This window comes from Lagenorhynchus albirostris, chromosome 18 (genome assembly GCF_949774975.1).
Source record: "Lagenorhynchus albirostris chromosome 18, mLagAlb1.1, whole genome shotgun sequence".
NCBI lineage: Eukaryota > Metazoa > Chordata > Mammalia > Artiodactyla > Delphinidae > Lagenorhynchus > Lagenorhynchus albirostris.
Window position 1 is genome coordinate 15,667,000 of NC_083112.1, and position 22,649 is coordinate 15,689,648.

At 42.2% G+C, this 22,649-nt stretch overlaps 1 protein-coding gene across 2 annotated transcripts; it reads right to left on the reverse strand.

Moving 5' to 3' along the window:
- Positions 1-147: 147 nt before the first annotated feature.
- On the reverse strand, positions 148-15,469 carry ALG11 (ALG11 alpha-1,2-mannosyltransferase). 2 transcript variants are annotated; one of them, XM_060129557.1, is made up of 5 exons: positions 15,391-15,469; positions 10,116-10,346; positions 5,880-6,811; positions 2,685-2,960; positions 148-1,952 (listed from the first exon to the last, which is right to left on the reverse strand). In XM_060129557.1, exons 1-4 carry the CDS (start codon positions 15,432-15,434, stop codon positions 2,689-2,691), a joined length of 1,479 nt encoding a protein of 492 aa, XP_059985540.1. In that variant the 5' UTR covers positions 15,435-15,469; the 3' UTR covers positions 148-1,952; positions 2,685-2,688. The 2 variants fall into 2 exon arrangements, with proteins under 2 accessions (XP_059985540.1, XP_059985539.1); XM_060129556.1 differs by having other exon boundaries at positions 148-2,960.
- Between the last annotated feature and the right edge of the window lie 7,180 nt (positions 15,470-22,649).

Consider the following 22,649-nt stretch of genomic DNA (forward strand, 5'->3'; position numbering starts at 1 on the left):
CAAATATTCTGAAAGCACTGACAATCACACTGGCACCTATCTCACATTTTTGTCTGTAATATGACTTTGTAAAATATCCTGAAAATTATTAAAGTGTATGAAGCTCTGTAGTATTTTATATGTCTGAAATAATATTCATTTAAAAAAATCTATTAAACCTGACAACCTATTCTTGGGTACAAGAGGCAAAACAGTTTTGTTTTGCCTTTAAAAACTTTTTTTCTTTCTTTAAAAAAAATTCTTGGCATGTGGAGCTTGGGAATATTAGCAGTAGATAATAAATAATTCAGAATTGGGAGACTACATGAGGGGTGTAAAGGCACTGTACTGGGAAAGGTATCTAAGATAATAAAACCACTTCTTTAAATCTTATTTAGATACAGACTTTGTACCTATTAAATCTAAATCATATTTAGATACAAATAATTACTATACAAAGAACATGTAACATGTAGTTTGTTATGCACAACTGGAAATAAGAATGTGAATCACCACTGCTGTAGGTTCAAAACAGCATGTTTGGACCACTCAAAAGCAGTGTCTTACAGGAATTAATAGTCACTCAATTTCTCCAGGCAGACAGTAGCTGACATATTGCTTTGACATTCTTCATGGTATCAAGTATTCAGAAACAAACAAACATTTAACACCACATTAGGAACACTGAAAGGAAACATATGCAAATTTTCTACTGATAGGTTTGTGATAAATGAAAATCATTTCGAAGAAATTAGCTTAAAAAATGTTTTGTGGAATTTCAGAATCCTTTCTTCCTTTCCTATATCCTCTACTTTTGCTCTGTCCATTTCAATTTCTTTATCTTCAGTCCCATGATTTTCTTTGGGTAGATGGGTAGGGTGAGTGGACAATGGTAATGAATCTTACTTCAAAGACTAGCTATAAGAAAAAGCACCGGGCTGGGGGGTCAGAACCCCGGGTGGTAATCCTGATTTTGTCATTAAACAACTTTGTGATACTGACAGAATCAAAGTTCTTTAAATTGTTCCTGTCTGTAAAGTTGAAAATAAGAGAAAATTGGACTAGAGAATTTGTAGGGCTCCTTCCAGCTCCAATTTCCACCAGTTTTTCTTTTCTAAATTGAATACTCTCCAACACAAAGCTACTCTGGTGTGTCAGAACATCCTGGGACTCTGTTTTGGTGCTTTTTGATCTGATGACAGAAGATGGCCTGCAGACGAATCAATAATGTAATTGGAAGCAGATAACGAAGCTGGGTGGATTGATGAATGGACAAGAGGAGACTGGAAAGGAAAAATGTACCTCTTTCACATGCCCGTAACACAAAGGTGTATCAGACTGTGAAGGAGGTCAATTTACTGAACTAGAAGGAACTGATTATGTACACAGAAAATGTCAAAAGTTATAGGCTCAACAGCCATATTTGCACATGTATATATTCACTTTTCCATGCTAGTTATTCAGGATAGGAGTCCTGTTAAATTATACTGATTCCTAGTTACTGGCTTAGTAACAAGAATCTACAAAGGATCGTAATGCATTGATAAAGATAGGATTCTAGAAGACATTTACTATATATTGTTACCTTTAAAGTAACTTTTATAATTTTCAAAGTACTTTCACATACTTTCTGTGTTCCCTGTTTTCTTTACAACTATGAAAGGCAGTGAGGACAGCCATTACCATCTCCAGGTTACAGAGAAAGAAGCTGACACTCAGAAGATTAGGAAGCAGCTTTAGTGTCAAAAGGTCAGATGTTTGTAAATGATGAAGCTGAGGTCAGGTCCAGCTATTCTACTGCTAGTCCAGTGCTCTTTTCAAAATGCCACCTCACTATCTTACAGTGCATGATGCTGATTACAGAGACCATGTGGATGGATCCAAATATTATATCTTCAATATCAGAAAAACAACTTACCACGATGTTCTGACTCAGACCTCTTGAATGACTTCAAAAAGCTGACTTATAGCCTCTGGGACATGAAAATGTTAAGGGATAATGAGAGGTCCAAAAAATGTACTGATAGCACTAAACATAAAACTATTTTCACAAATACCTAGTTAATGGAAAGGATTACTGGCAGTACCCTGATCTCTACATGCCCACGCACACACATAGAGCAATCACAGTGAGCCTGTCTTTTGACTACATGCTTTTAGAACATGATTAAGTCTGCTTAAAGTTTTTGTTCTTTTAAGAGGATCATTAGATAGATTCAAAAATTTAATCCACAATATTGCTTGAATTTAAACGTACCAGAATTTTTCTGTGTTCCAAAAATGTCAAAATAATTCTAAAGTACTAATCAATTATCAATCACCCATTTCTTTCCCAATATTTCCTTTTTTCTAAAAGGAAATTCTCTTTCCTGGTTTCTAAAGTAAAGTGATTTGATAAATAGTATTTTAAAAATATGGATTATACCAAAATTAAGATTGTTCATTTTTTTCTTTCAGACCCATATTTTTCAGAATTTGAGACCAAACGCTAGTCTAAGATTTTTATATTTAAACTATATAAGGTTACCTTTTCCACTTAGGTAATTTTGCCTGTTTCCACTGAAATAAATACCTTGGTTATATACATACTGCTGAGGGCCTTGCTTAGACTAACTTTATTACAATAGGGAATGAGTTTAGAAAAATATTAACATATGAAGGTATCTAACCATCTTATATAAAATATCTCTAGTCTGTACAGATACGGAATTACTGAAATAACTTTTCCACAGACGTTAGGAATGTCACTTCAAACTCCTGATCGGAGAATCTGCTTACAGATGCACGAGCATTGTTCCTGATTTGGAGTCTCTTTTCCGCAGACACGGAAAGAATATGGGCCATAGTCTCAGCATAGTCTTCTTCACTTTCAGCCAGAAACCCAGTTCTCTCGCCTTGGTGAGGGACGACAATGTCGAGCTTCGGGCCCCCTGAATTGTGTGCAAGGACAATCGTGCCGGCTGCCATACACTCAACAATTCCTGAGAAACAGAAATCATGTCGTCTTTTAAGTTTCTGAATGTGTTCATAAGAACAAGGATGAGCAGAACCCTTTACAAATTTTAAGATTCACGGGCGATTTAAGTAAATGTATGTCTACAAATGCACTCATTTAACTTCCCTGGTGAAAATAATTTTAAGTTTTTTAGTTATCAAAGCTTCACAATAATGCTACTTGTCTTTACTAAAACAGACAAGTAGATAGAAGAATAGTCTATAAAAAGTAAATATACTGCAGATAATAAAGCAAAGAAGACTAGAGAATGTTATTAGCAAGATGGTAGATAGACAGTGGATATTAAAAGATAAAAAGGGGTAAAAAAGATATCACAAACATTAAAAGTTGAGTATCGGTGTTTTAATCTCATCGAAAGAAAATCTCTGCTTGTGACTTTCTTCCTGATGTGTGAAGCAATCCATTGGCAAAAGTGTGTATATTTTTCTTCCTATTTGTAAGATTATATTTAATGATATTCTTTTCTTGTCAAAGACTCTCACTGCAGGCAGTGCTATTTCTTGTGCCTAAGAATGTTTCTGAAAGTTGCATCACTAATGACACTTGCCAAGTTGAGTGTACAGAAAGTTTCTCACATCCTATTCAAGTTAATATCAAGCACATGTGAATGCTTTAGGGTGAGGCTGTAGTACAGAATGCATCAATTTTGTCCCCAGGAAATCTGAGACAAAGCAGGTGCTGGATGGGGTTTTTTTCCTATTCCATGAGCTGTGTTAATTCTATCTTTGGTGGGCCTTATACTTGAATAAACCAGATGTCTAATCAATAAATTATTTTCATGCTCGGAATTTCCGGGTTTTTTTTTGTTTTTTTAGAATTTCAGGTTTTTGTACTCTAGCACAGGTTGGTCTTATTTCTTACTGTGAGAAAACTTAACAGCAATGTGATTTAAAGTTTTGTTGTGTTTTTTAAGGGGGGGATGTGAGTGATTTAATTCATGGGTACTTTTAGAACCTGAAAGATAATCCCATTGCCTTTATTTTTCTAATTAAAGAATTCCTAAATAATTTGAAAATATAAAATATTCCTGAATTAGAAAAAAAGGTATCAAAAACAAAATGTTCAAATTACAGCATTAGGAGAAAACAGGAAAAAAGTAAGCCATCTTCGTGAGGCACACTAAGTAAGGCTGGTGCTTCTGTTCCTGCCTGGATTTCTGGCAAATCTGAGACAACTGTGTGCCGCCCAATAGCAGTGCTGAACTAAATGAAAGTTTTGATTAGTTTCTGCCAAATGATGTAGGTGAGGATATAAATTATTCTAGCCAGCCTTTCTTACCCATGTTTCAAGAGAGAACTAAGCCCTTCAGAAAATGATTTGATTAACTGTTTTCTTACTTCTCCAAAGGATGGTACAGGCTGATATCATCCTAGATGCACAGGAGAGAAGTTAAATCATTAACAACTGTTTCTGCAACACGGGCGAAATCTCTACAGAATTTTCTGCTAATGCTTTAATTTGAACTCTTATTTGAAAAATATGGAACACACCATCATATTCCGTTCCGGGCTGGATACCGTTCCTCTGGACTTTCTTGGAGGCTTCCTAATCAATTTTACCCTCTCCCTCTAGAATCACACACACACACAGACACAGAGACACACACGCGCGCGCGCGCGCACACGCTCTCCAGGTCACAAGTCCGCCCCGGCCCGTGTCTCTCCTTCCATCTCCCTCTCACAGATAACTCAGGGCCCGCGTAGGCCGCGCTCAGCGCTCCACTCGCCCCCCACCAGTGACCCTCACGCCCACTCCTCCGTCGACACTGCTCTTGCCCAGGTCGCCCCCCATGCCCTCATCTTGCCCAGTATCTGGGCAGCACTGGAACCTGTCGCCCTTTCCCTTCTTCCCTAAACCCTCACTTCCCTTGGTTTCCATGACTCTGCCTGGTTTCCTTCCTTCGCCTCCACTGGCTACCCTTCTGCCAACTTGTGGCCTCTCACTGTTCTCAGCCTTTTGCACTGCGGGCCTCCTGTTGCTCTACAGACGCCCCTTAGGCCACCCCGTCCACATGCACATCCACGCCCACCGGGCTGCGGTACCCACCCGGACTACTCTGCAGCCTGTCCTCCTGGGCCAGCTCCCTCTCCTTACTTCAGACTCACACGTACGAGGCCCGCTGGACACACGCACGTCCCTCAGCCAATTCCACTCCACGTGCTCGAAACTCAGCCCCTCACTGCCTCTGCTCTTGGAGGCCTCTGTGGGCGAAAGCCACCACCATTCACACGGCTGTCCAAACTGAACACCTGAGGCCATTCCAGTAATGAGCACACAATAAATAAAAGCAGCAAAAGGTTCTTCTGAGGAGCCTACCTGGAGACAGGGGTTCTCGGCCTTAGAGGCACAACAGAATCACCTGAGGGGCTTTCCCGAAACACCTCCACCTGGGCCCACCCAGAGATTCTGAGGTGGCTCCTCAGTGGGATTAGCATGAGGCCCAGGAATCTGAACCAGCACATTGATGGGGTTAGGTGGGGAGAGAAAATACAGCAGTGAAGAGCAGAGGCTGTCTGAATTCGAATCTGGGCTCTATCTCTTACTGTGTGACTGAACTTAGGCAAGGTCTAAACCCTCTCTGTGTCTGAGTTTACAAAATGGAAATAATCATAATACCTATTAAGTGACGTTCCAGAGAGAGTTAAATCAGATAATACTTGTAAAGACCTTGAGAGTGACCGCCACACAGTGAGTGGTCAATAAACATTAGCTATTATTATTGATTATATGTTTTACAGGGTCTCAAATGAGGAAAGCACACTTGGTGGACTCGGGGAAGAGACTGAGGACTTGCTGAAAACTTCCGGAATATTATCATTTTATCAAAATCACCTAAAATGTATATCTCATGGCACGAAACAAGTTGTTTACAGGACAAACTCACCAATCCCAAAATGCTCGTTCCACATGGTATGCAGACCAACTGTTGCTTCAGACAAGTAATTCTTTAATTCATCAAATGGAATGTTTATTTTAAATTCCACGTCTTCTTGAACTCCTAGGTCCTCAGAAAGCCTTCTCAGTTGGTTTACCCTAAGTTCATCGTCTTGGTTACGACAGCCTCCAATGAGGACAAGTTTAAGTGGAGGAAGTGACTCAGCCTCCTTTTTATTCAGCAATTTAGCAAAGGCTCTGATCTGCAAAGGATGATTCTTTTCAGGCCTGAACTGGCCGATCGAAACCAGTAAATGTCCTGAGGTTGTCTTCTCCTTGTGTAAGGGAATGTCCAGAAATGTCTGCACATCACAAGGTGGATAAACAATATTAGTGCAATTCCCAACCTTCCACAGTGAGAGAATATGGTTTAGCGTCCAAGAAGAATTGACCATGACGACATCACTGCAAGAACCAGCAAGCCCATATAGAAAAGCAAATAGATAGTAGTAGATAAGCTTTACTTTGCTGAGAAAAGGATTCCTGGTGATGAAGGCTGCATTGTTAAATCTGACATTTTGATTCTTCACTACAGAGAGCATGTCCGTGCTGATGGTGGGATAATGAACATAGCTTCCAACTCGGCAACGGCCTAAATACCTAAACAGAGGAAGCGTGAAAGCATAGCCCATAGAATCGATGTAAACATCGGGAACACACTGCATCAGAGCTTCCCAGCCAAGAAAAATGGATCCCAGACTTTGGCCCAGCAGTGTGAAATGAGGATAGAGTGAATCTTCCACAAGGTAGCGCTTCCTTAATAAAACAAACTTCACTGGGCACGTTAATCTGATGTTAAATCTTCTGAAAGCACCTTCCAGTATCTGTTGACCACTGACATCAGCATCACCAGTATAAACAACATAAACTGCTTCAGGATACCTAAAACAGAATGTAACAGTTAAGAATTTCATTAGTTCAGGTTAAAATCAGTTTAGGTTGTAGATATTTTCTCACAATCATAAAGCAGCTTATTTTTAGACTAAAAAAATGTTTTCCACTGTTTTTTACTGACTCAACTCTCTCCTGGGTCTTCCACTGCCCTACAACTAAAATGTCAGTCCTCCAAAGGAGACTTCTAGTTCTTTGCTTTTCCCTCCACTAAGAGTTTCCCTCCAGCAGACATCAACAAAATTACTGATTTATAAATGAGACATTTTCATTTTTAAGAAGTATTCAAAAATTTTGACAACTTTCTCAGCATTATAATGGTAATGAAATATTAATAAAATATTCATAAACAAGAGTTAAAATTCACTAAAGGTATCTTTAGATAGGATCATAAATGCTAAAGCATTAGTGGTTTTAATCTGAGAAATGCACAAAGGTTTTAAGCTAGACCTTGTGCCTGCACCACAATTAGATATAATTATAATGGAAATGTGGAAAAGTACATTCTTATGATTTTAACACTTTGGCCTCACTCTGGCTGTGTTTATAATTATTCTGAGTCATACAGAACATTTATTAACTTACCTAGTGTGAGCTACTAGGTTCTACAGAATAAGGGATGATGGAGAGTCTTTATCCTCAAGGAGCTCAGTCCAGTGGAGAGAACAGATATATAAACAAATAATGTGCTGTGTACTGATGAAGACCCCAGGATGCTGTGATGTCTAAAGGATGAGCATCTAATCACTCCTCCCTAGCCCCCCTCCCAGCAACTAGACTGAGCCTTTTAAATGCAAAAAGGATGGTCATCTATGGCAGCTTAAAGACGGCCACAAATCCTTGACACTTTTCCCGTTGAGAGGCGGATCTACGTCCCCTCCCCTGGAGTAACAGCGGGCCCTTGACTGCTCTTACCAAGAGAATATGGCAAAAGTGACACCGTGCCAGTTTCGGGACCCAGGCTCCAAGGGACTGGCACCTTCCTACTTCCCTCTAAGGGGAGACAGCCGTCATGTAAGAGGTCCTGCTATCCTGAGACCGCCATGTTGTGTGCAAGCCCAAGCTAGTCACACGGAGAAGCTGCTTGGTGACAGAGATGCCTGACCCAGTCATTCCAGGCCAGGAACCAGATCTGTGAGGCAAGAAGCCTTCCGACAACTCCAGCCCCAGCTGCCATCTAACTGCAACAGTTTGAGCGTGAAGGATACCAAACAGGGCCTGTCAACTTCGAAACTCTGAGAAATAATAATATATTTTTGTTTTAAGCCATTCAATTTGGGGTGGTTTATGAAGCAGCAGTAGATAAGCAGAATATCTCTGTTTAAAAACCCTCATATGGTTTTCCACAGCACTTGGAATAAAGTCTAAACTCCTCACCCTGCTCGCTCAAGCCCTGTGCACTGGGCGCCGCCTCCCTCTGGAACCCCCTGCCCCCCAACTCTCTCACTTGCTCAGCAGGGTTCAGCCAAACTGGATTCCCTTCTCTGAACAAGCCAGCCTCCTTCCAGTCTTAGGGGACGTGCAGCAGTTGCTCCCTCTGCTTTGAATTCTTTTGTCACCCTCACTGTCTTTTCATAAAGTGAGCAGGACAGCGTATGTTTAGAACATGGGCTCTAGGAACTCAGTTCCCCTGTCTGTCAAATGAGGATAACAGTAACCACCTCGCTAGGTTGTAATGAGGACTGAGTCACCTAACACGTGTGAAACACTTCAAACCACACCCGGCAGACAGTAAAAGCTCAGTAAACGTCAGCTATTTTTGTCGGTCAGAATTTAGTTGTGCTATTTCCTCAGAGACCGTACCTAATTTACTCAGCCTAAATGGTGGAGTCACTCTCATATTACCCTATTTGAATTTCTTATATAACACTTCTCACCATTTGATATTTTCCGTTTATTATCTTGTCTCTCTCTCAACTGAAATCTAAGGTCCATAAGAGGGACTTGATCTATCTTGTTCACCATTTAAATTCAACCCCTTAGAACACTGCTTGACATTGGTTGGCCAAAAAGTTGGTTCGGGGTTTTCGCAAGATGTTACAGCGAAACCTGAACGAACTTTTTGGCCAACCCAATACATAGTAGGTCCTCCCCGCTTCCCCCACTCCCCAAATATAGGGAGACTGAATGAAAAGTGTACTGTAGCTTATGCTGAGTCAGGAAAGACTTGCAGGACTTACCTAAGGAGAAAAAGGTTATTTCAGAAAAAAAGGAACACTAGATGGAAAGGCAAGGAATCTTGAGAGGGCGTGATGCTCCTAGGTCAGTATGCTGGAGCAAAGTATGTGTGAGGGGACGGGAGGGATGAGAAACAAAATGTGGCAGGAGCAAGATGAAAAAGTATCTTCTACGTCATACTAATTATTTGGATTTTTTTTCTCATCAGTCAGGTAGAGGAGTAATAGGGGTTGCTGGGGAGTATGAGTACAGGTATCACGAAACTTGACCACTGCCCTCAAGGGTAATCTAGAGACAAGGCTCATGCACAGTGTTACGAGAAGGAAAGAACAGTATGGACTACAGTAGGAAGGCTTCAAGGAGGTGGGAATTAAGCTGGGATTTAAGAAAATTCTCTGGATTTAGGCAGTTATGGGAGATGGCAGAGGATACACAGGGACGGTGGTTAGAAGCCAAGAAGGGCCAAGAATGTAGACATGTAGAGCTAAGGGCATTACATGGGAAGACTCTGAAACTGAATGAAGGGCGTGTGCCAGGAAGTAGGGTTGCCATGGAAGGATAATAGTTTTCCTCATATAATGAAACAATAATGAAACCTGTATTTTGCTGTGCCTTTTCTTTTCTTGTGGGATAGGGGTGGGGAGAAGGAAGCCTAGAACATTAAAAGATGTGTAACACCAAATTCTTTCTAACATGGTAACTTACTTAAGACTATCCAACTGATAATGATATCAAAATCAGAATCAAACAGATGCTTTCAGAGAGATTATTTCCTGTGTGCCACCACTGACTGAAAGTATTCAGGTTTAAAGTGCTTCACAGTACTTGGTATATTTCTGTTTATTATTCAATCTCTTCTCCACATACTCTCTCAAGTTATCCCCACTAAATTATGCCATAAAAGGGCAGATACTTCCCCTTTCTGTTTCTTTATCATATCAAGTAAAATGCAGTAGCATATTGTAAGACAGGTTGGCATATGAGCAGTGTTTCCTTACTGAAGAATAGTTTAAAAAAGGAATCCCTGGCTATGACTAGAGAAAGATACATTCTGGGTGATGATTTTTTACAAAAATAGTAACAATATACCAAATTGTTAAGAAAGATGCATACCTACTTTTTCTGAAGAGCCCTTAAGGCACACCATAACACTCTTTCTCCTCCTCCGCCAGCGTTGCAGTAGGGATGGAAAAATGCAATCACCGTTTGATTTTTCCCAGTTTTGCTAGCTGAGCCCGACTTTTTCTTTCTCTGTAGCAGCAGTCTGATTCCCCAAAGGACACTGAGTAGACACACACATAAAACTCCACATACAACTAGCCCAGGGAAGAATAATGAATAAAAAAACCTGAAATGAGAGGGAAAGGGGGGTGAAAATGGATATAATGCCCATTAAAAAAAGGCTACAAATTAAAGTCTACTTTCACATAACTGCTTTATATATTAGCAGCAAAGAAAATTTTTATAGCTTGTGAGTCTAACAAAATACTCAGTTATTAAAATTCTAATGCTACAAAATATCTAATGTCAAAAGTGCAGGTCCCCTTTAATTCCACAGCATGTTGGCAATTCAACGTACTTTTTCCTTTTTAATCAGCAGTAAAAATGAATGTTGAGCCACCTTTCTCCTAACTCAGTATATGTGTTAAGGGATTAAAATAAATTTAATTATTAACCTAAACAAGATATGACTGGGAAAGGCATCTGACCCTCAAAATGACAATATGTAATCCAAAGAACTATTCCATAGTCAATATTCCACAGCTAAAAGTTTGGTGAGACACTAAATCATCTTTATTATCTCACTTTGCCTCAAGCAGAATTTTTTTCCTTTTTCTTTTTTGGCCTTGCCATGCGGCTTGTGGGATCTTAGTTCCCCAACCAGGGATCGAACCCTTACCCTGCAGTGGAAGCTCAGCATCTTAATCGCTGGATGGCCAGGGAACTCCCAAGTAGAACAATTTTTGAGGGAAGGGGAATGGAGCTTAGATTTTTCCAGTTCAATTCTGAGTTTTGCATCTGATCTCTTCACATGACCCTGAAACCACTGTCTTCCCATGTGCCTCACTCCCACAGTCACTGCTGCAAGGTTCTCTATTACTGCCAGGTCGACTGAGGCTCTGCAAAGGACCCAGGCCTGTTCACCACCATATCCCAATGCCTAGCATCATACCTGGCTGAGAAGGCAGTCAAAAAACATTTGTTGACTGAATACAAAATTTTATTACATCCTCAGATGTCTTTATTTTGGGGGGGGGCGGTGTTTCCATACGACAAATGTGTCATACCGAAATGCAAGACTTCTAATAATAGAAACCATTATCTTGGCTTTCTCACAACCTTATGAAACAGTACTTCATGTGTGTAAGAATTTTTTTTTTAACATCTTTACTGGAGTATAATTGCTTTACAATGGTGTGTTAGTTTCTCCTCAGATGTCTCTTAAATTATGTTAAATTGTTTTTTCAAGGTATGGTTTTCTCATAGGGTTGGCTAATATAGCTGGTACCTAACAATTTTGTTTAATATGCTGCCTACCCTTTATAAAGGATTTGAGGGGCCTATAAGACATAAAAACAATACTAAAACTTAAATAATGAAAAGTCAAGACCAGGGAACGTATATGGTTAAAGTATGTTGGGGCGTGGGGAGGGGAGTGGAGACGGGGGTGGAGGACACAGAGATGCAAGCTCTAAATTTGTACACAGTAGTGAACAGCAGATTGGGTTCTGGGCTGCTTAGTGACCAAACCAAATAGGGGGATATTCTGTGTAGTTACATGGTTTTCATTGTCCCTAAGTAGAAAACATACAAATTCTTTAGAGGAATAAATATTTTATTGATATTTAGTTTTGAAATAAATTTCTCATGCGGGATTTCTTATTGTGAACAAGTCCATTACTTGATGATTTGGTCTCAGGACACCTTTATAAATCTTAAAAACTGCTGAGGACTCCATCCAGTTTTTGTTTACATCAGGTTTCTCAACCACAGCACTACTGACATTTTGGACCAGATAATTCTTTGTTGTGTGCATTATAGAATGTTTAACTGCATCCCTGGTCTTGACACACTGGATGCCAGGAGCATCCTCCCAAACAGGACAATCAAAAATATCTTGAGACACTGCCAAATGTCCTGCAGGGGCAAAATCACCTCTGACTGAGAACCACTGTTACACTGATTATATCTACCAATATTTAACATATTAGACATTAAAACTGAGAAACTTTTTACAAATTATGAATCCATTAAAGAAATAAATCCATTATATAACATAAACATATTTTTATTTTAAAAAAACTTATGTTTTCTAAACCAAAAAAAGTAGTAAGGAGGGTGTCACTGTTTTTAATGTCTGGCTTAACAGAAGACAGTGGCTTCTCATACGTGCTTCTGCGTTCAATCTGTAACGATATGTTGTTCTGGTTCAAGTATAGGAAGAAAACCCAGGCTCACTCACATATGTAGCAGGAAAAGAGAGGAGTATTTTTAAATGGCCTATTCTGGCTACTAATATTCTTCTGTAATACTATACCAAATTAGACAAGTGGCAATTTCTTAACAGTCAATTGCAACATGGAATCTGAAACCCTATCAATGCCCTTTCCATGCTCTGTTACACTGAAATCTATTGGTTTATCTTGCCCTTTGAATGGAACTTTTCTGTATGCGTGATTTTGTAACACTGTGACTTATTTGGGCAATATTGGTTCACGAGTAATGGAGAGTTTCCAAATGTTGACACATTTCTTTATACAATACCCCAAAATCACACTTGTTAAGATTACTACCCATCTCATCAGAAAAAATCTTTTAAGCATTGGAAAATGGTCAAGGTCAGAATGGCAGATACAAGTTTCCCAAAATTCTAACTTTCACTTGAAAACTCAAACTTTATCATTAGCAACAAATTCTGTCACTTGTTTTCTTTGTTTCTGTTTTGTTTTTTTTTTTGGCCGCACACACAGCTTCCGGGATCCCCGACCAGGGATTGAACCTGTGGCCCCTGCAGTGGATGCGCAGAGTTCTAACCACTGGACTGCCAGGGAATTCCCAGTCACTTGTTTTCTTTGAAGTAACAGGGTCAATCATTCATTTTCAAGAAAATATCTACTAAATACCCAAGTCAGTTTGTCTGTAAGTCTGTCTTTCAAATAAAAACTGTGTCCTGTAAAAGTAGGTGTCTAATTCAACTTGCAATGTAGACAATCATACTAGAGGTTTTCCTTGAGATAACCATTTTACTTTGGTATGTCGAAGTGCTTTATGTGTTCCCCCCATTTTGTCATACAGAATATTAAAAAGATATGTACTCGGGCTTCCCTGGTGGCGCAGTGGTTGAGAGCCCGCCTGCCGATGCAGGAGACACGGGTTCGTGCCCCAGTCCGGGAGGATCCCACATGCCGCGGAGCGGCTGGGCCCGTGAGCCATGGCCGCCGAGCCTGCGCGTCCGGAGCCTGTGCTCCGCAACGGGAGAGGCCACAACAGTGAGAGGCCCGCGTACCGCAAAAAACAAACAAACAAACAAAAACAAACAAACAGAAAAAGATATGTACTCAAGGGTTGAGATTTAAGAAAATTAATAATTTTTACTGCTTCATCAAGGACATTCTTAGCAAGTGCATGGAGGTGAAACACAATGACTACTAGTACAGTTTGATGTCACTGCCTTGATTTGTGCTAAGTAACAGTTTTATCCACCAATACTTTTGCACTATCAGTGCAAATGTCAACAAAATGAAAGAGGCAAACGTTATCCCAACATTATTATAAAAATAATTTTGACCTTGAGGACCCACTGAAAGGGTCTTGGGGATTTGCAGGGGTCTATGGACCACACTTTAAGACCCACTGCTGTAAAGGATGAAGAGAGCTTGATAGAAGTGGTAAGATTGGCCACTTAATGTTTGGAATATATCAGTTCATAAAAGCCGTATTATCTTGAATAGTTAGCTTTCCCAGGACAAGACCAAAAGTCTGTTTAATTTAAAATGTAGCTGACTCACAGAATCCAAAGATTTTTATGACATTTCCTTCAAATGACTTAAGTGGGAAAATAAATGTGATAGGATTTTCAAACTGAACTATTCAACTGAAAATCAGAAAAAAAATCATATTAATGACTAAAATTGAGCCAGTCCTTTGTTTTTAGTCTGTTAGTTTCAAAGATACACATACAGGTTCTATAAAGAAATTTATTAAAATGTCCTACAGTACTTGCACATCAAAATCAACCATTTTAGAATTTGTTTAAATATAACTAAAATGTGTGCCATTAAATATTTACTCATATTTAAACACAAGACTTTGAAAAGGTAACTGTAATCAACAGTGAATCATTCCATTCAGCAAACTTTTATTTAGTCATTATTATGTGCAAAGCAGGGAGTTCGGGATATTTCAAATGGCAGGGAAGAATATGAACGCTCTGAAAATACTTTCCTGTTCCAATGATTTAAATAATCATTACAGAACTTGAAGTAAAGGGGGCAATAATGAAGAAATAATACCTGAATTTTGGAGAGAATACATATACACTGCTATTCAGGATGCTATCGTATTAATGATAAAATTTCAACCTGAACAAAAATATGTAGGTGTTAAAAGAGCTGTGTAGGTAGAATATACTAGGTCTTCTGTTTTACTAGTGTAAGTCAACACATGTAAAATACAGTAGTACTACAACAACAAATGTGGAAAAAAGGTCTGGGAGTTTTTTCACCAAAATGTTAACAATAGTTATCTCTGGATGGTAGCATTCCTGGAGACTTCTGTTTTGCTCATTTATTTCCTAACTTTTTTACAAGAAACAATGTATTACCAATGCAATGACAACAAGGTAGAAATATTTTATATAACTATTCTTACATCAATCAGAAAAGAAATCAATGGAAAATCAAGAAGAGGATTCAACATAAACTTGACATTTAAATGACATATGCTAACAATGACAGTTCTGGTGAGTGAAAGAAGACAAACTAAGACAAGAAAAAGGAAGACCCGGTTTCTTCTTCACCAAAAAGAACATGATAGATTGGAAAATGATTCGTGGCTCAACCATAAAGGAAAATGAGGAATGAATGCGAATAACTTATGATAGACGAATAGGAGTGCGAATAAGAGAAAGAAAAAGCTAAAGCCGGGAGGGAAACTCGAGCCCTCAGCCAGCAGTGGGGCAGGGAAAGAAAACGCGGTAAACTGAGTCTTTAACGCAGCCTCTTTGTCTATCTAGAAGACCCCAAAGGGACAGGAAACGGTCACTGGCCTTGAGAAAATAGCTTAGACTCGTGACAAGGAAAGCCCTTCCTCTCAAACATTAGTCGCACTGGGAGGACAAATACAACTGCGGCACGGAAAACGCCTGCGAGCCCACACCACCCGCTCCTCACCTCAATAACTCGCCCAAGCACCAACCCCTTGCGGCGACCGCCATCTTCCGCCGACCCACGATCTCGGGAAGCGCTTCGTTGTTCCTCTTCTCTATTGGCTCCTGAGGAAACGTTCGGTCACCCCCGCCCACACAGGGGCGATTGTGCATTTCAATTGGTTGCTGGTAGTAGCTTCCCACGGCCTTCCAGCCAATCGAATCTCCCGCGGGGGTGGAGAAGTTTTCGGCGTGGCGTACTCTGGCCCGGCCCCCGTGGGCGGAGCCACAAGGGGGTTGGGCATGGGGGCGTGGCCTGTGATGGACAGCCGGCGCTCCCGCCCTCGGCCCCCTCCCCCACTGAAGACCCCGCTCTGGCGCCCCCGCCCCCAGTCTTAGAGCCTGCTGCCCGTTGGAGACCAATGGGAGGCTCATGCGCGTCTCAGATCGATTTTCTAGGTGCGGAGTTCACTCCCGCAGCTGCTGTGGCATTTCGGACCCGCGGCGCCCTGGAGCCCGGCGCGGCGCTCCAGAGGGAGCTGCGCAGAGCGGACCCGAAGCCGGCCCTCGCCACGCCGCACCTTCCCAGCCGGCGGTGGTCGAACCTTGGGATCTGCATCCCCCGCCCTGGTCTACGCGGCTCGCCCTCCCTCCTTTTCTCTCCGGCGCACGCCCGAGGCTGAAGACCTCTGCGCACCGGCCCGTGAGGTAGCGGAGACCCGGGAGGGGGGACGGGTCCGCCTCGCCTGGGTTTCAGCTCGGCCGAGGACTCTCGGGCACCGGCAGGCCTGTCTCCGGGTGTGGGTGAGGGTTCCCGGCCCACCCTCCCCTCTGGGGCGCAATGGCGCGCAAGTTTGAATTAGCAGGTGTGATGAGGGCTGACGATTCCTCGTCTGAAATGCAGGTGTCGGTTCGGGTTAGAACCAAACCACGAGGGTGCCATCCACTGCGCGCTCTTCTTCTCCCGGGGTTTTAACATCGCGCTTCTCCTCCCCTGACCAGGTGACCTTGGGCTCTGGGCTGCATCACAGAAGAAATTAGTTCCTCCGGGAGATGAAGCCTCAGCAGGAGAGACAGATTACAGATCGTGAAAAGGCAAGTCGGAGAGTGAGTTTCCTTCCCGGGGCTCTGTGTGCGCACACCTGCCTGGAGGACCTTTCGCGCCCGCCCGCGGTCCTTACTGGGTTCCTTGGTGTGCGCGGGGGAGGCCCGGCGCGTGGTTTGTTAGAATACCCTTTAGGAAGGGCATGCTATTAACTGTTCTTCAGAACAGTTTAAAACGCACCACTTTTCTGTTCGTCTGCTGTTGAGAAGTTTGATGCTGGAGAGGTAAAGTGAGAGTTGAGTTGCTGTGTAAGATCCCTGATTGGTCAGTACGATTAAATTAGCTACCTTGAAAAGTTATTCAAGAGTTGGTGCATAGACCCCTTTATGATCTATCCAGGTCCTGCAACGGTTGTTTGTTTGTTTGTTTTTGAAGAACTATTTTGAGTTCATTTAAATCATGCGAGTAATACATTAGTGCGGCCTCTTAAAATGCAAATAGTACAGAAATATTTAGCACGAAACGCAGATCCATTTTCCAGTCTTTTTCTGCTCGTGTACAATGTCTTCGTCCATTCAGCAAATGCTCATTGAAAACTTGATATTTTTCAGGCACAGTTTTGAAACGCACAGTGGTGTTAACATGTATCTATCGTGTTAATGCTTATCTATATCTCCAGAGAAATCTTTAGGCTCTTGTGTGTGTGGTTTTAGAATATTTGCTTGTTTTACATAAGTGAGATCATGTAGTGTGTATTCTCCAACCTCCAACCTTTTTTTTTGTTGTTGTTATTTTTATTTATTTTATTTATTTTGGCTGCGCCGGGCCTTAGTTGCGGCGCGCGGGATCTTTTTTTATTTAGTTGTGGCATGCAGACTTCTTAGTTGTGGCATGCATGTGGGATCTAGTTCCCCAACCAGGGATGGAACCTGGGCCCCCTGCCTTGGGAGCACGGAGTCTTACCCACTGGACTACCAGAGAAGTCCCCCTCCAACCTTTTTTTCCCCCAATTTAACAATATATTTTGGAGATTTTTCATGCTGGTACATAAGCATCTGTGTTACTTAGTCTCACCTCTGCACAGTACGGATGCACCATAGTGTATTTATTCTTTTCGCATGGGTGGACATTCGGGTTGCTTCTGTTTTGACCCCCTCACAAGCCATACTGTAGTGGACATCCTTGTATGTGATTTTTCATGCTGACCTTTGAGTATTTCTCTAGGATAGGTCCCCAGGCCAGGATTGCTGGTCTGAAGCGTAGCCTGTGCCTTTTCTACAGATTTCAGAAATCAATTCGACAACATTATTGTGTGCCTTTTTGGGGTGAAATTCATCTAGGCCCTGGTGGCGTAGAAGTGAAAGATAAATGGATTAATGGATGGACAGAGAGAGGCTGGTCAGTAGATGATTCTTCGTGGGATGACTCTGCATTTAATGGAGGAGCTGGGAGAACACCTGTGAGGGAGGGGCAGCTTGTATGGAAGAGGAGACTCTTCCAGCCCCCTGCCGTGCCCCCATCTCTCTGCCCAGCAGAAAAATCCTTATCTTTCCAGATCAAGCTCAAGACCTGCCTCTTCTTGACACTGTGTAACTGCCTCTGCTCATGCCACACCTCACCCTCTTCTGGATTCCTTTGATAATGGTATTAGCCAACATTATTGAGCTTACTATGTGCTGGACACTGTATTGAAGCACTTTATATTCCTCCAGGTACACTCAGTTAATCCTCACAAAACCTTTTGATGTAGGTATTTTCTTGTCATCACCATGTATTCAATAATTTTTTTAGTACAGGCATACCTTGGAGATACTGTGGGTTCAATTCCAGACCATGACAGTAAAGCAAACAGGCACTTTTTGGTTTCCCAGTGCATATAAAAGTTATGTTTACACTATACTGCAGTCTATAAAGTGTCCAATAGCATCATGTCTAAAAGAAAATGTACATATCTTAATTTAAAAATAACTTTATTGTTAAAAAATACTAACCATCATCTGGGCCTTCAGTGAGTTGTAATCCTTTTGCCAGTGGTGGGTCTTGCCACTACCAACTAAGAATTGTCACTCACCACGTGGTTCTACAAGAGTGAAGTCACTGGCCACTGCAGTTACTGACCTTCAGCACACCCTGAAAGGAGTTAAGGGCCGAGGCAGGAGATCAGGAATGAGGTACTCTGTGCTTTGGGAAAAACTGGCGGAACAGGCCTTCAGATAGTTAGATATTTTCAAGAGATTTTATGAGCCCAATTTCTTGTATCTTCTCATATCTAGAAAAGCACTAAAATCATTAATGGAGACCTCTGCTCCTCGTGACTAGCAGCAACCTTCTGCCAAAAGGTCTGCTTGATTGCATGCATCTCCCCTTCACTAAAATCGTATATATACTGACTCCCCCCCATCCCCCCACCTCACCCCACCCCCTCACCTTCGGTCAATACCTCATTGTGGATGGCTGCTGACTGATCACATGGTGGTTGCTGAAGGTAGGGGTGACTACTGCAATTTCTTAAAATAAGACAGCAGTGAAGTTTGCCACATTGGGACTTCCCTGCGGTCCAGTGGTTAAGACTTTGCCTTCCAATGCAGGGGGTGTGGGTTCAACCCCTGGTCGGGGAGCTAAGATCCTATGTGCCTTGCGACCAAAAAACATGAAACAGAAGCAATGTTGTAACAAATTCAGTAAAGACTTTAAAATGGTCCACATCAAAAAAATCTTAAAAAAAAAAGTTTGCCACATCGATTGACTCTTCCTTTCGTGAATGATTTCTCTGTAGCATGCAATGCTGTTTTTTTCTCTTTATAAATTTTATTTATTTATTTATTTATTTTTGGCTGCGTCAGGTCTTCGTTGCTGCTCGCGGGCCTTCTCTAGTTGTGGCGAGCAGGGGACTACTCTTTGTTGCAGTGCGTGGGCTTATTGTTTCAGTGGCTTCTCTTGTTTTGGAGCATGAGCTCTAGGCACACGGGCGTCAGTAGTTGTGGCAAGTAGGCTCAGTAGTTGCAGCACACGGGCTTGGTTGCTCTGCGGCATGTGGGATCTTCCCGGACCAGGGCTCGAACCCATGTCCCCTGCATTGGCAGGCAGATTCTTAACCATTGCGCCACCAGGGAAGCCCGCAATGCTGTTTGATAGCATTTTACCCGCAGTAGAACTTCTTTCATAATGGGAGTCAATCCTCTCAAACCCTGCCACTGTTTTATCAACTAGTTTGGTAAAGTTTATGTAATATTCTGAATCTTTTTTTGTCATTTCGACAATCTTCACAGCATCTTCACCAAGAGTGCATTCCACGTATGAGCAAACCACTTTTTTGCTCATCCGTAAGAAGCAACTCCTCATCGATGAACGTTTATCATGAGATTGCAGCAGTTCAGTTACTTCTTCAGGGTACACTTCTAATTCTAGTTCTCTTGCTTTTCCACCACATCTGCAGTTATTTCCTCCACTTGAACCCCTCAAGGTCATGAGGGTTGGAATCAATTTCTTCCAAACTCCTGTTAATGTTGATACATTGACCTCTTCCCATGAATCATGAATGTTCTTAATGGCATCTAGAATGGTGACTCCTTTCCAGGTTTTCAGTTGACTTTGCCCAGATCCATCAGAGGAGTCACTATCTATGGCAGCTATAGCTTTACAAAACGTATTTCTTGAGCTTCCCTGGTGGCGCAGTGGTTGAGAGTCTGCCTGCCGATGCAGGGGACGTGGGTTCGTGCCCCAGTCCGGGAAGATCCCACATGCTGCGGAGCAGCTGGGCCTGTGAGCCATGGCCGCTGAGCCTGTGTGTCCGGAGCCTGTGCTCCGCAACGGGAGAAGCCACAGCAGTGAGAGGCCCGCGTACCGCAAAAAAAAACAAAAACAAAAACGTATTTCTTAAATAATAAGATTTGAAAGTCGAAGTGACTCCTTGATCCATGAGCTGCGGAATGGATTTTTTTGTTAGCGGGCATGAAAACAATATGAATCGCCTTGTATTGGGTTGGCCAAAAAGTTCGTTCGGGTTTTTCCATAACATCTTACAGAAAACACGAATGAACTTTTTAGCCAACCCAATACGTGCTCATCAGAGCTCTTGGGTGACCAGGTGCATTGTCAATGAGCAGTAATATTTCGAAAGGAATCCTTTTTTTCTGAGCAGTATGTCTCAAATGTGGGCTTAAAATATTCAGTAAAACATGTAGACAGATGTGCTGTCATGTTGGCCTTGTTTCATTTGTAGAGCACAAGTAGATTTAGCATAATTCGTAAAGGCCCTAGGATTTTCAGAAGGGCGCTGGCTTCAACTTAAAATCACCAGCTACATTAGCCTCTAACAAGACAGTCAGCCTGTCCTTTGAAGTTTTGAGGCCAGGCATTGACTTATTTCTATTTACAAAAGTCCTAGATGGCATTTTCCAGTAGAAGGCTGTTTTGTCTACGTTGAAACTCTGTGGTTTAGTGTAGCCACCTTTGTTCATTATCTTGGCTAGATCTTGTGGACAACTTGCTGCAGCTTCTACATCAGCACTTGCTGCTTTACTTTGCACTTTTATGTTACGGAGACGGCTTCTTTCCTTCAACTTCATGAACCAACCTCTGCTAGCTTCAAACTTTTGTTCCGCGGCTTCCTCACCTCTCTTAGGCTTCATAGAATTGTAGAAAGTTAGGCCCTTGCTCTGAACTGCTGGTTGGTGGAGCAGTCAACACACACATTTTATCAACTAAGTTCATCATCTTATATGGGGGCAGTTTGTGGTGCCCCCAAATAATTATAATAGTAACATCGAAGATCACAGATCACCATAACAAATAGAATAATAATGAGAAAGTGTGAAATATTGTAAGAATTACCAAAATGAGGCGCAGAGACACAAAGTCAGCGGACGCTGTTGGAATATTGGTGCTGATAGACTTGCCCGATGCAGGGTTGCCACAAACCTTTGATTTATTAAAAAACGTATCATCTGTGAAGAGTAATAAACCGAGGTGTGCCTGTATCTACTATGTGCCAGGCATTCCAAGCACTGGGGATCCAGCTGAGACTAAGACCCTGCCTTCAAGGAATTTGTATCCTAGAAGGAGATACAGAAGGAAAAAAAAAAGAGTAAACAAATAGTGTTATTTCTGGTGCTGAGGAGTGCTGTGAAGTGCATGAATCAGGGTAGGGGCATTAGGATGACGTGGGAGTGGAGATACTCTTTGAAGCAGGTGGTCAGGGAATTCTTCTCGGAGGAGGTGGCATTTGCACGGAGACCCGAATGACTCAGATTTGGGGGGAAGTGTTCTAGGTTGAGGAACCAGAGGGTGTCAAGCTCCTATGTCAGGAGTGACCTGAATGTTTGAGGAACAGTAAGAAAGCCAGAGTGGCAGGAGCAGAGGGAAGGAGGGGAAGAGGTACAACACGAGGTCAGTGTTCATCATCTTTGCAGTTGGGGAAACTGAGGCAGAGAGAAGTTAGGTAACTTGCCTGAAGTCCTACAGCTGATAAGAGATCTGGGATTGAGTCCCAGCTTGGCCTTTCTTACTTTCTCAGATGTGTATTTTCTTCCAGACTTACTTGACAATTGGTCACACCACCTGCTTTGATTAAACTTTTCTTTGCAATATAGCTTTGATTAGAGCTTTTCTTTGCAACTCTGTGCTTCTTGAAAGTGAGTACCAGGTTAGTATCATTTAAAAGTGCTCTCCACAGCACATAACAGGTGACCACTTGATCTCGAATAAATGAATTAGAACATGGTCCCTTCACCTGGTTTTCTCTTCAGAGGCCTCTCTGTGGGGCATCAGTGACCCTCCCAGAAAGGGAGGGGGCCCATGACCTGGCCTTTAGCCTTCAGTCATGAACACTATGGAGCACCTTCTGTTCGCCTCGTGCTGGGCCAAGCAGAGGGATGCAGAGATGAACAGAGGTCAGCCGTGTGCTCTTGGAGCCAGCAGGCATAGGGGCTGGAACAGAGGTGTCCTCACAGTGCAGCGCTCATAGACGAGAGTGATCAAGTGATAGCCTTCTCCTGGGAGGGAGGGAGGCAGAGAGGGAGGGAAGGACGCAGAAAGAACTTCGGAGGAGGTAGTGCAGGAGTGAGGTCTTGGAGGAGGAGTGGGCGTTGGCTGGACACACAGTAGAATGGAAAGAAGGACGTTGCCGGCAGAGACCAGCATGTGCAAAGGTCCAAGGATGGGAGTGGAAAGATGCATTTGGGAGGCTGTGAGTGGCTTGAGAAGTGATTATGAAAGGCCCTGTTTTTCAGGTCAGGAGT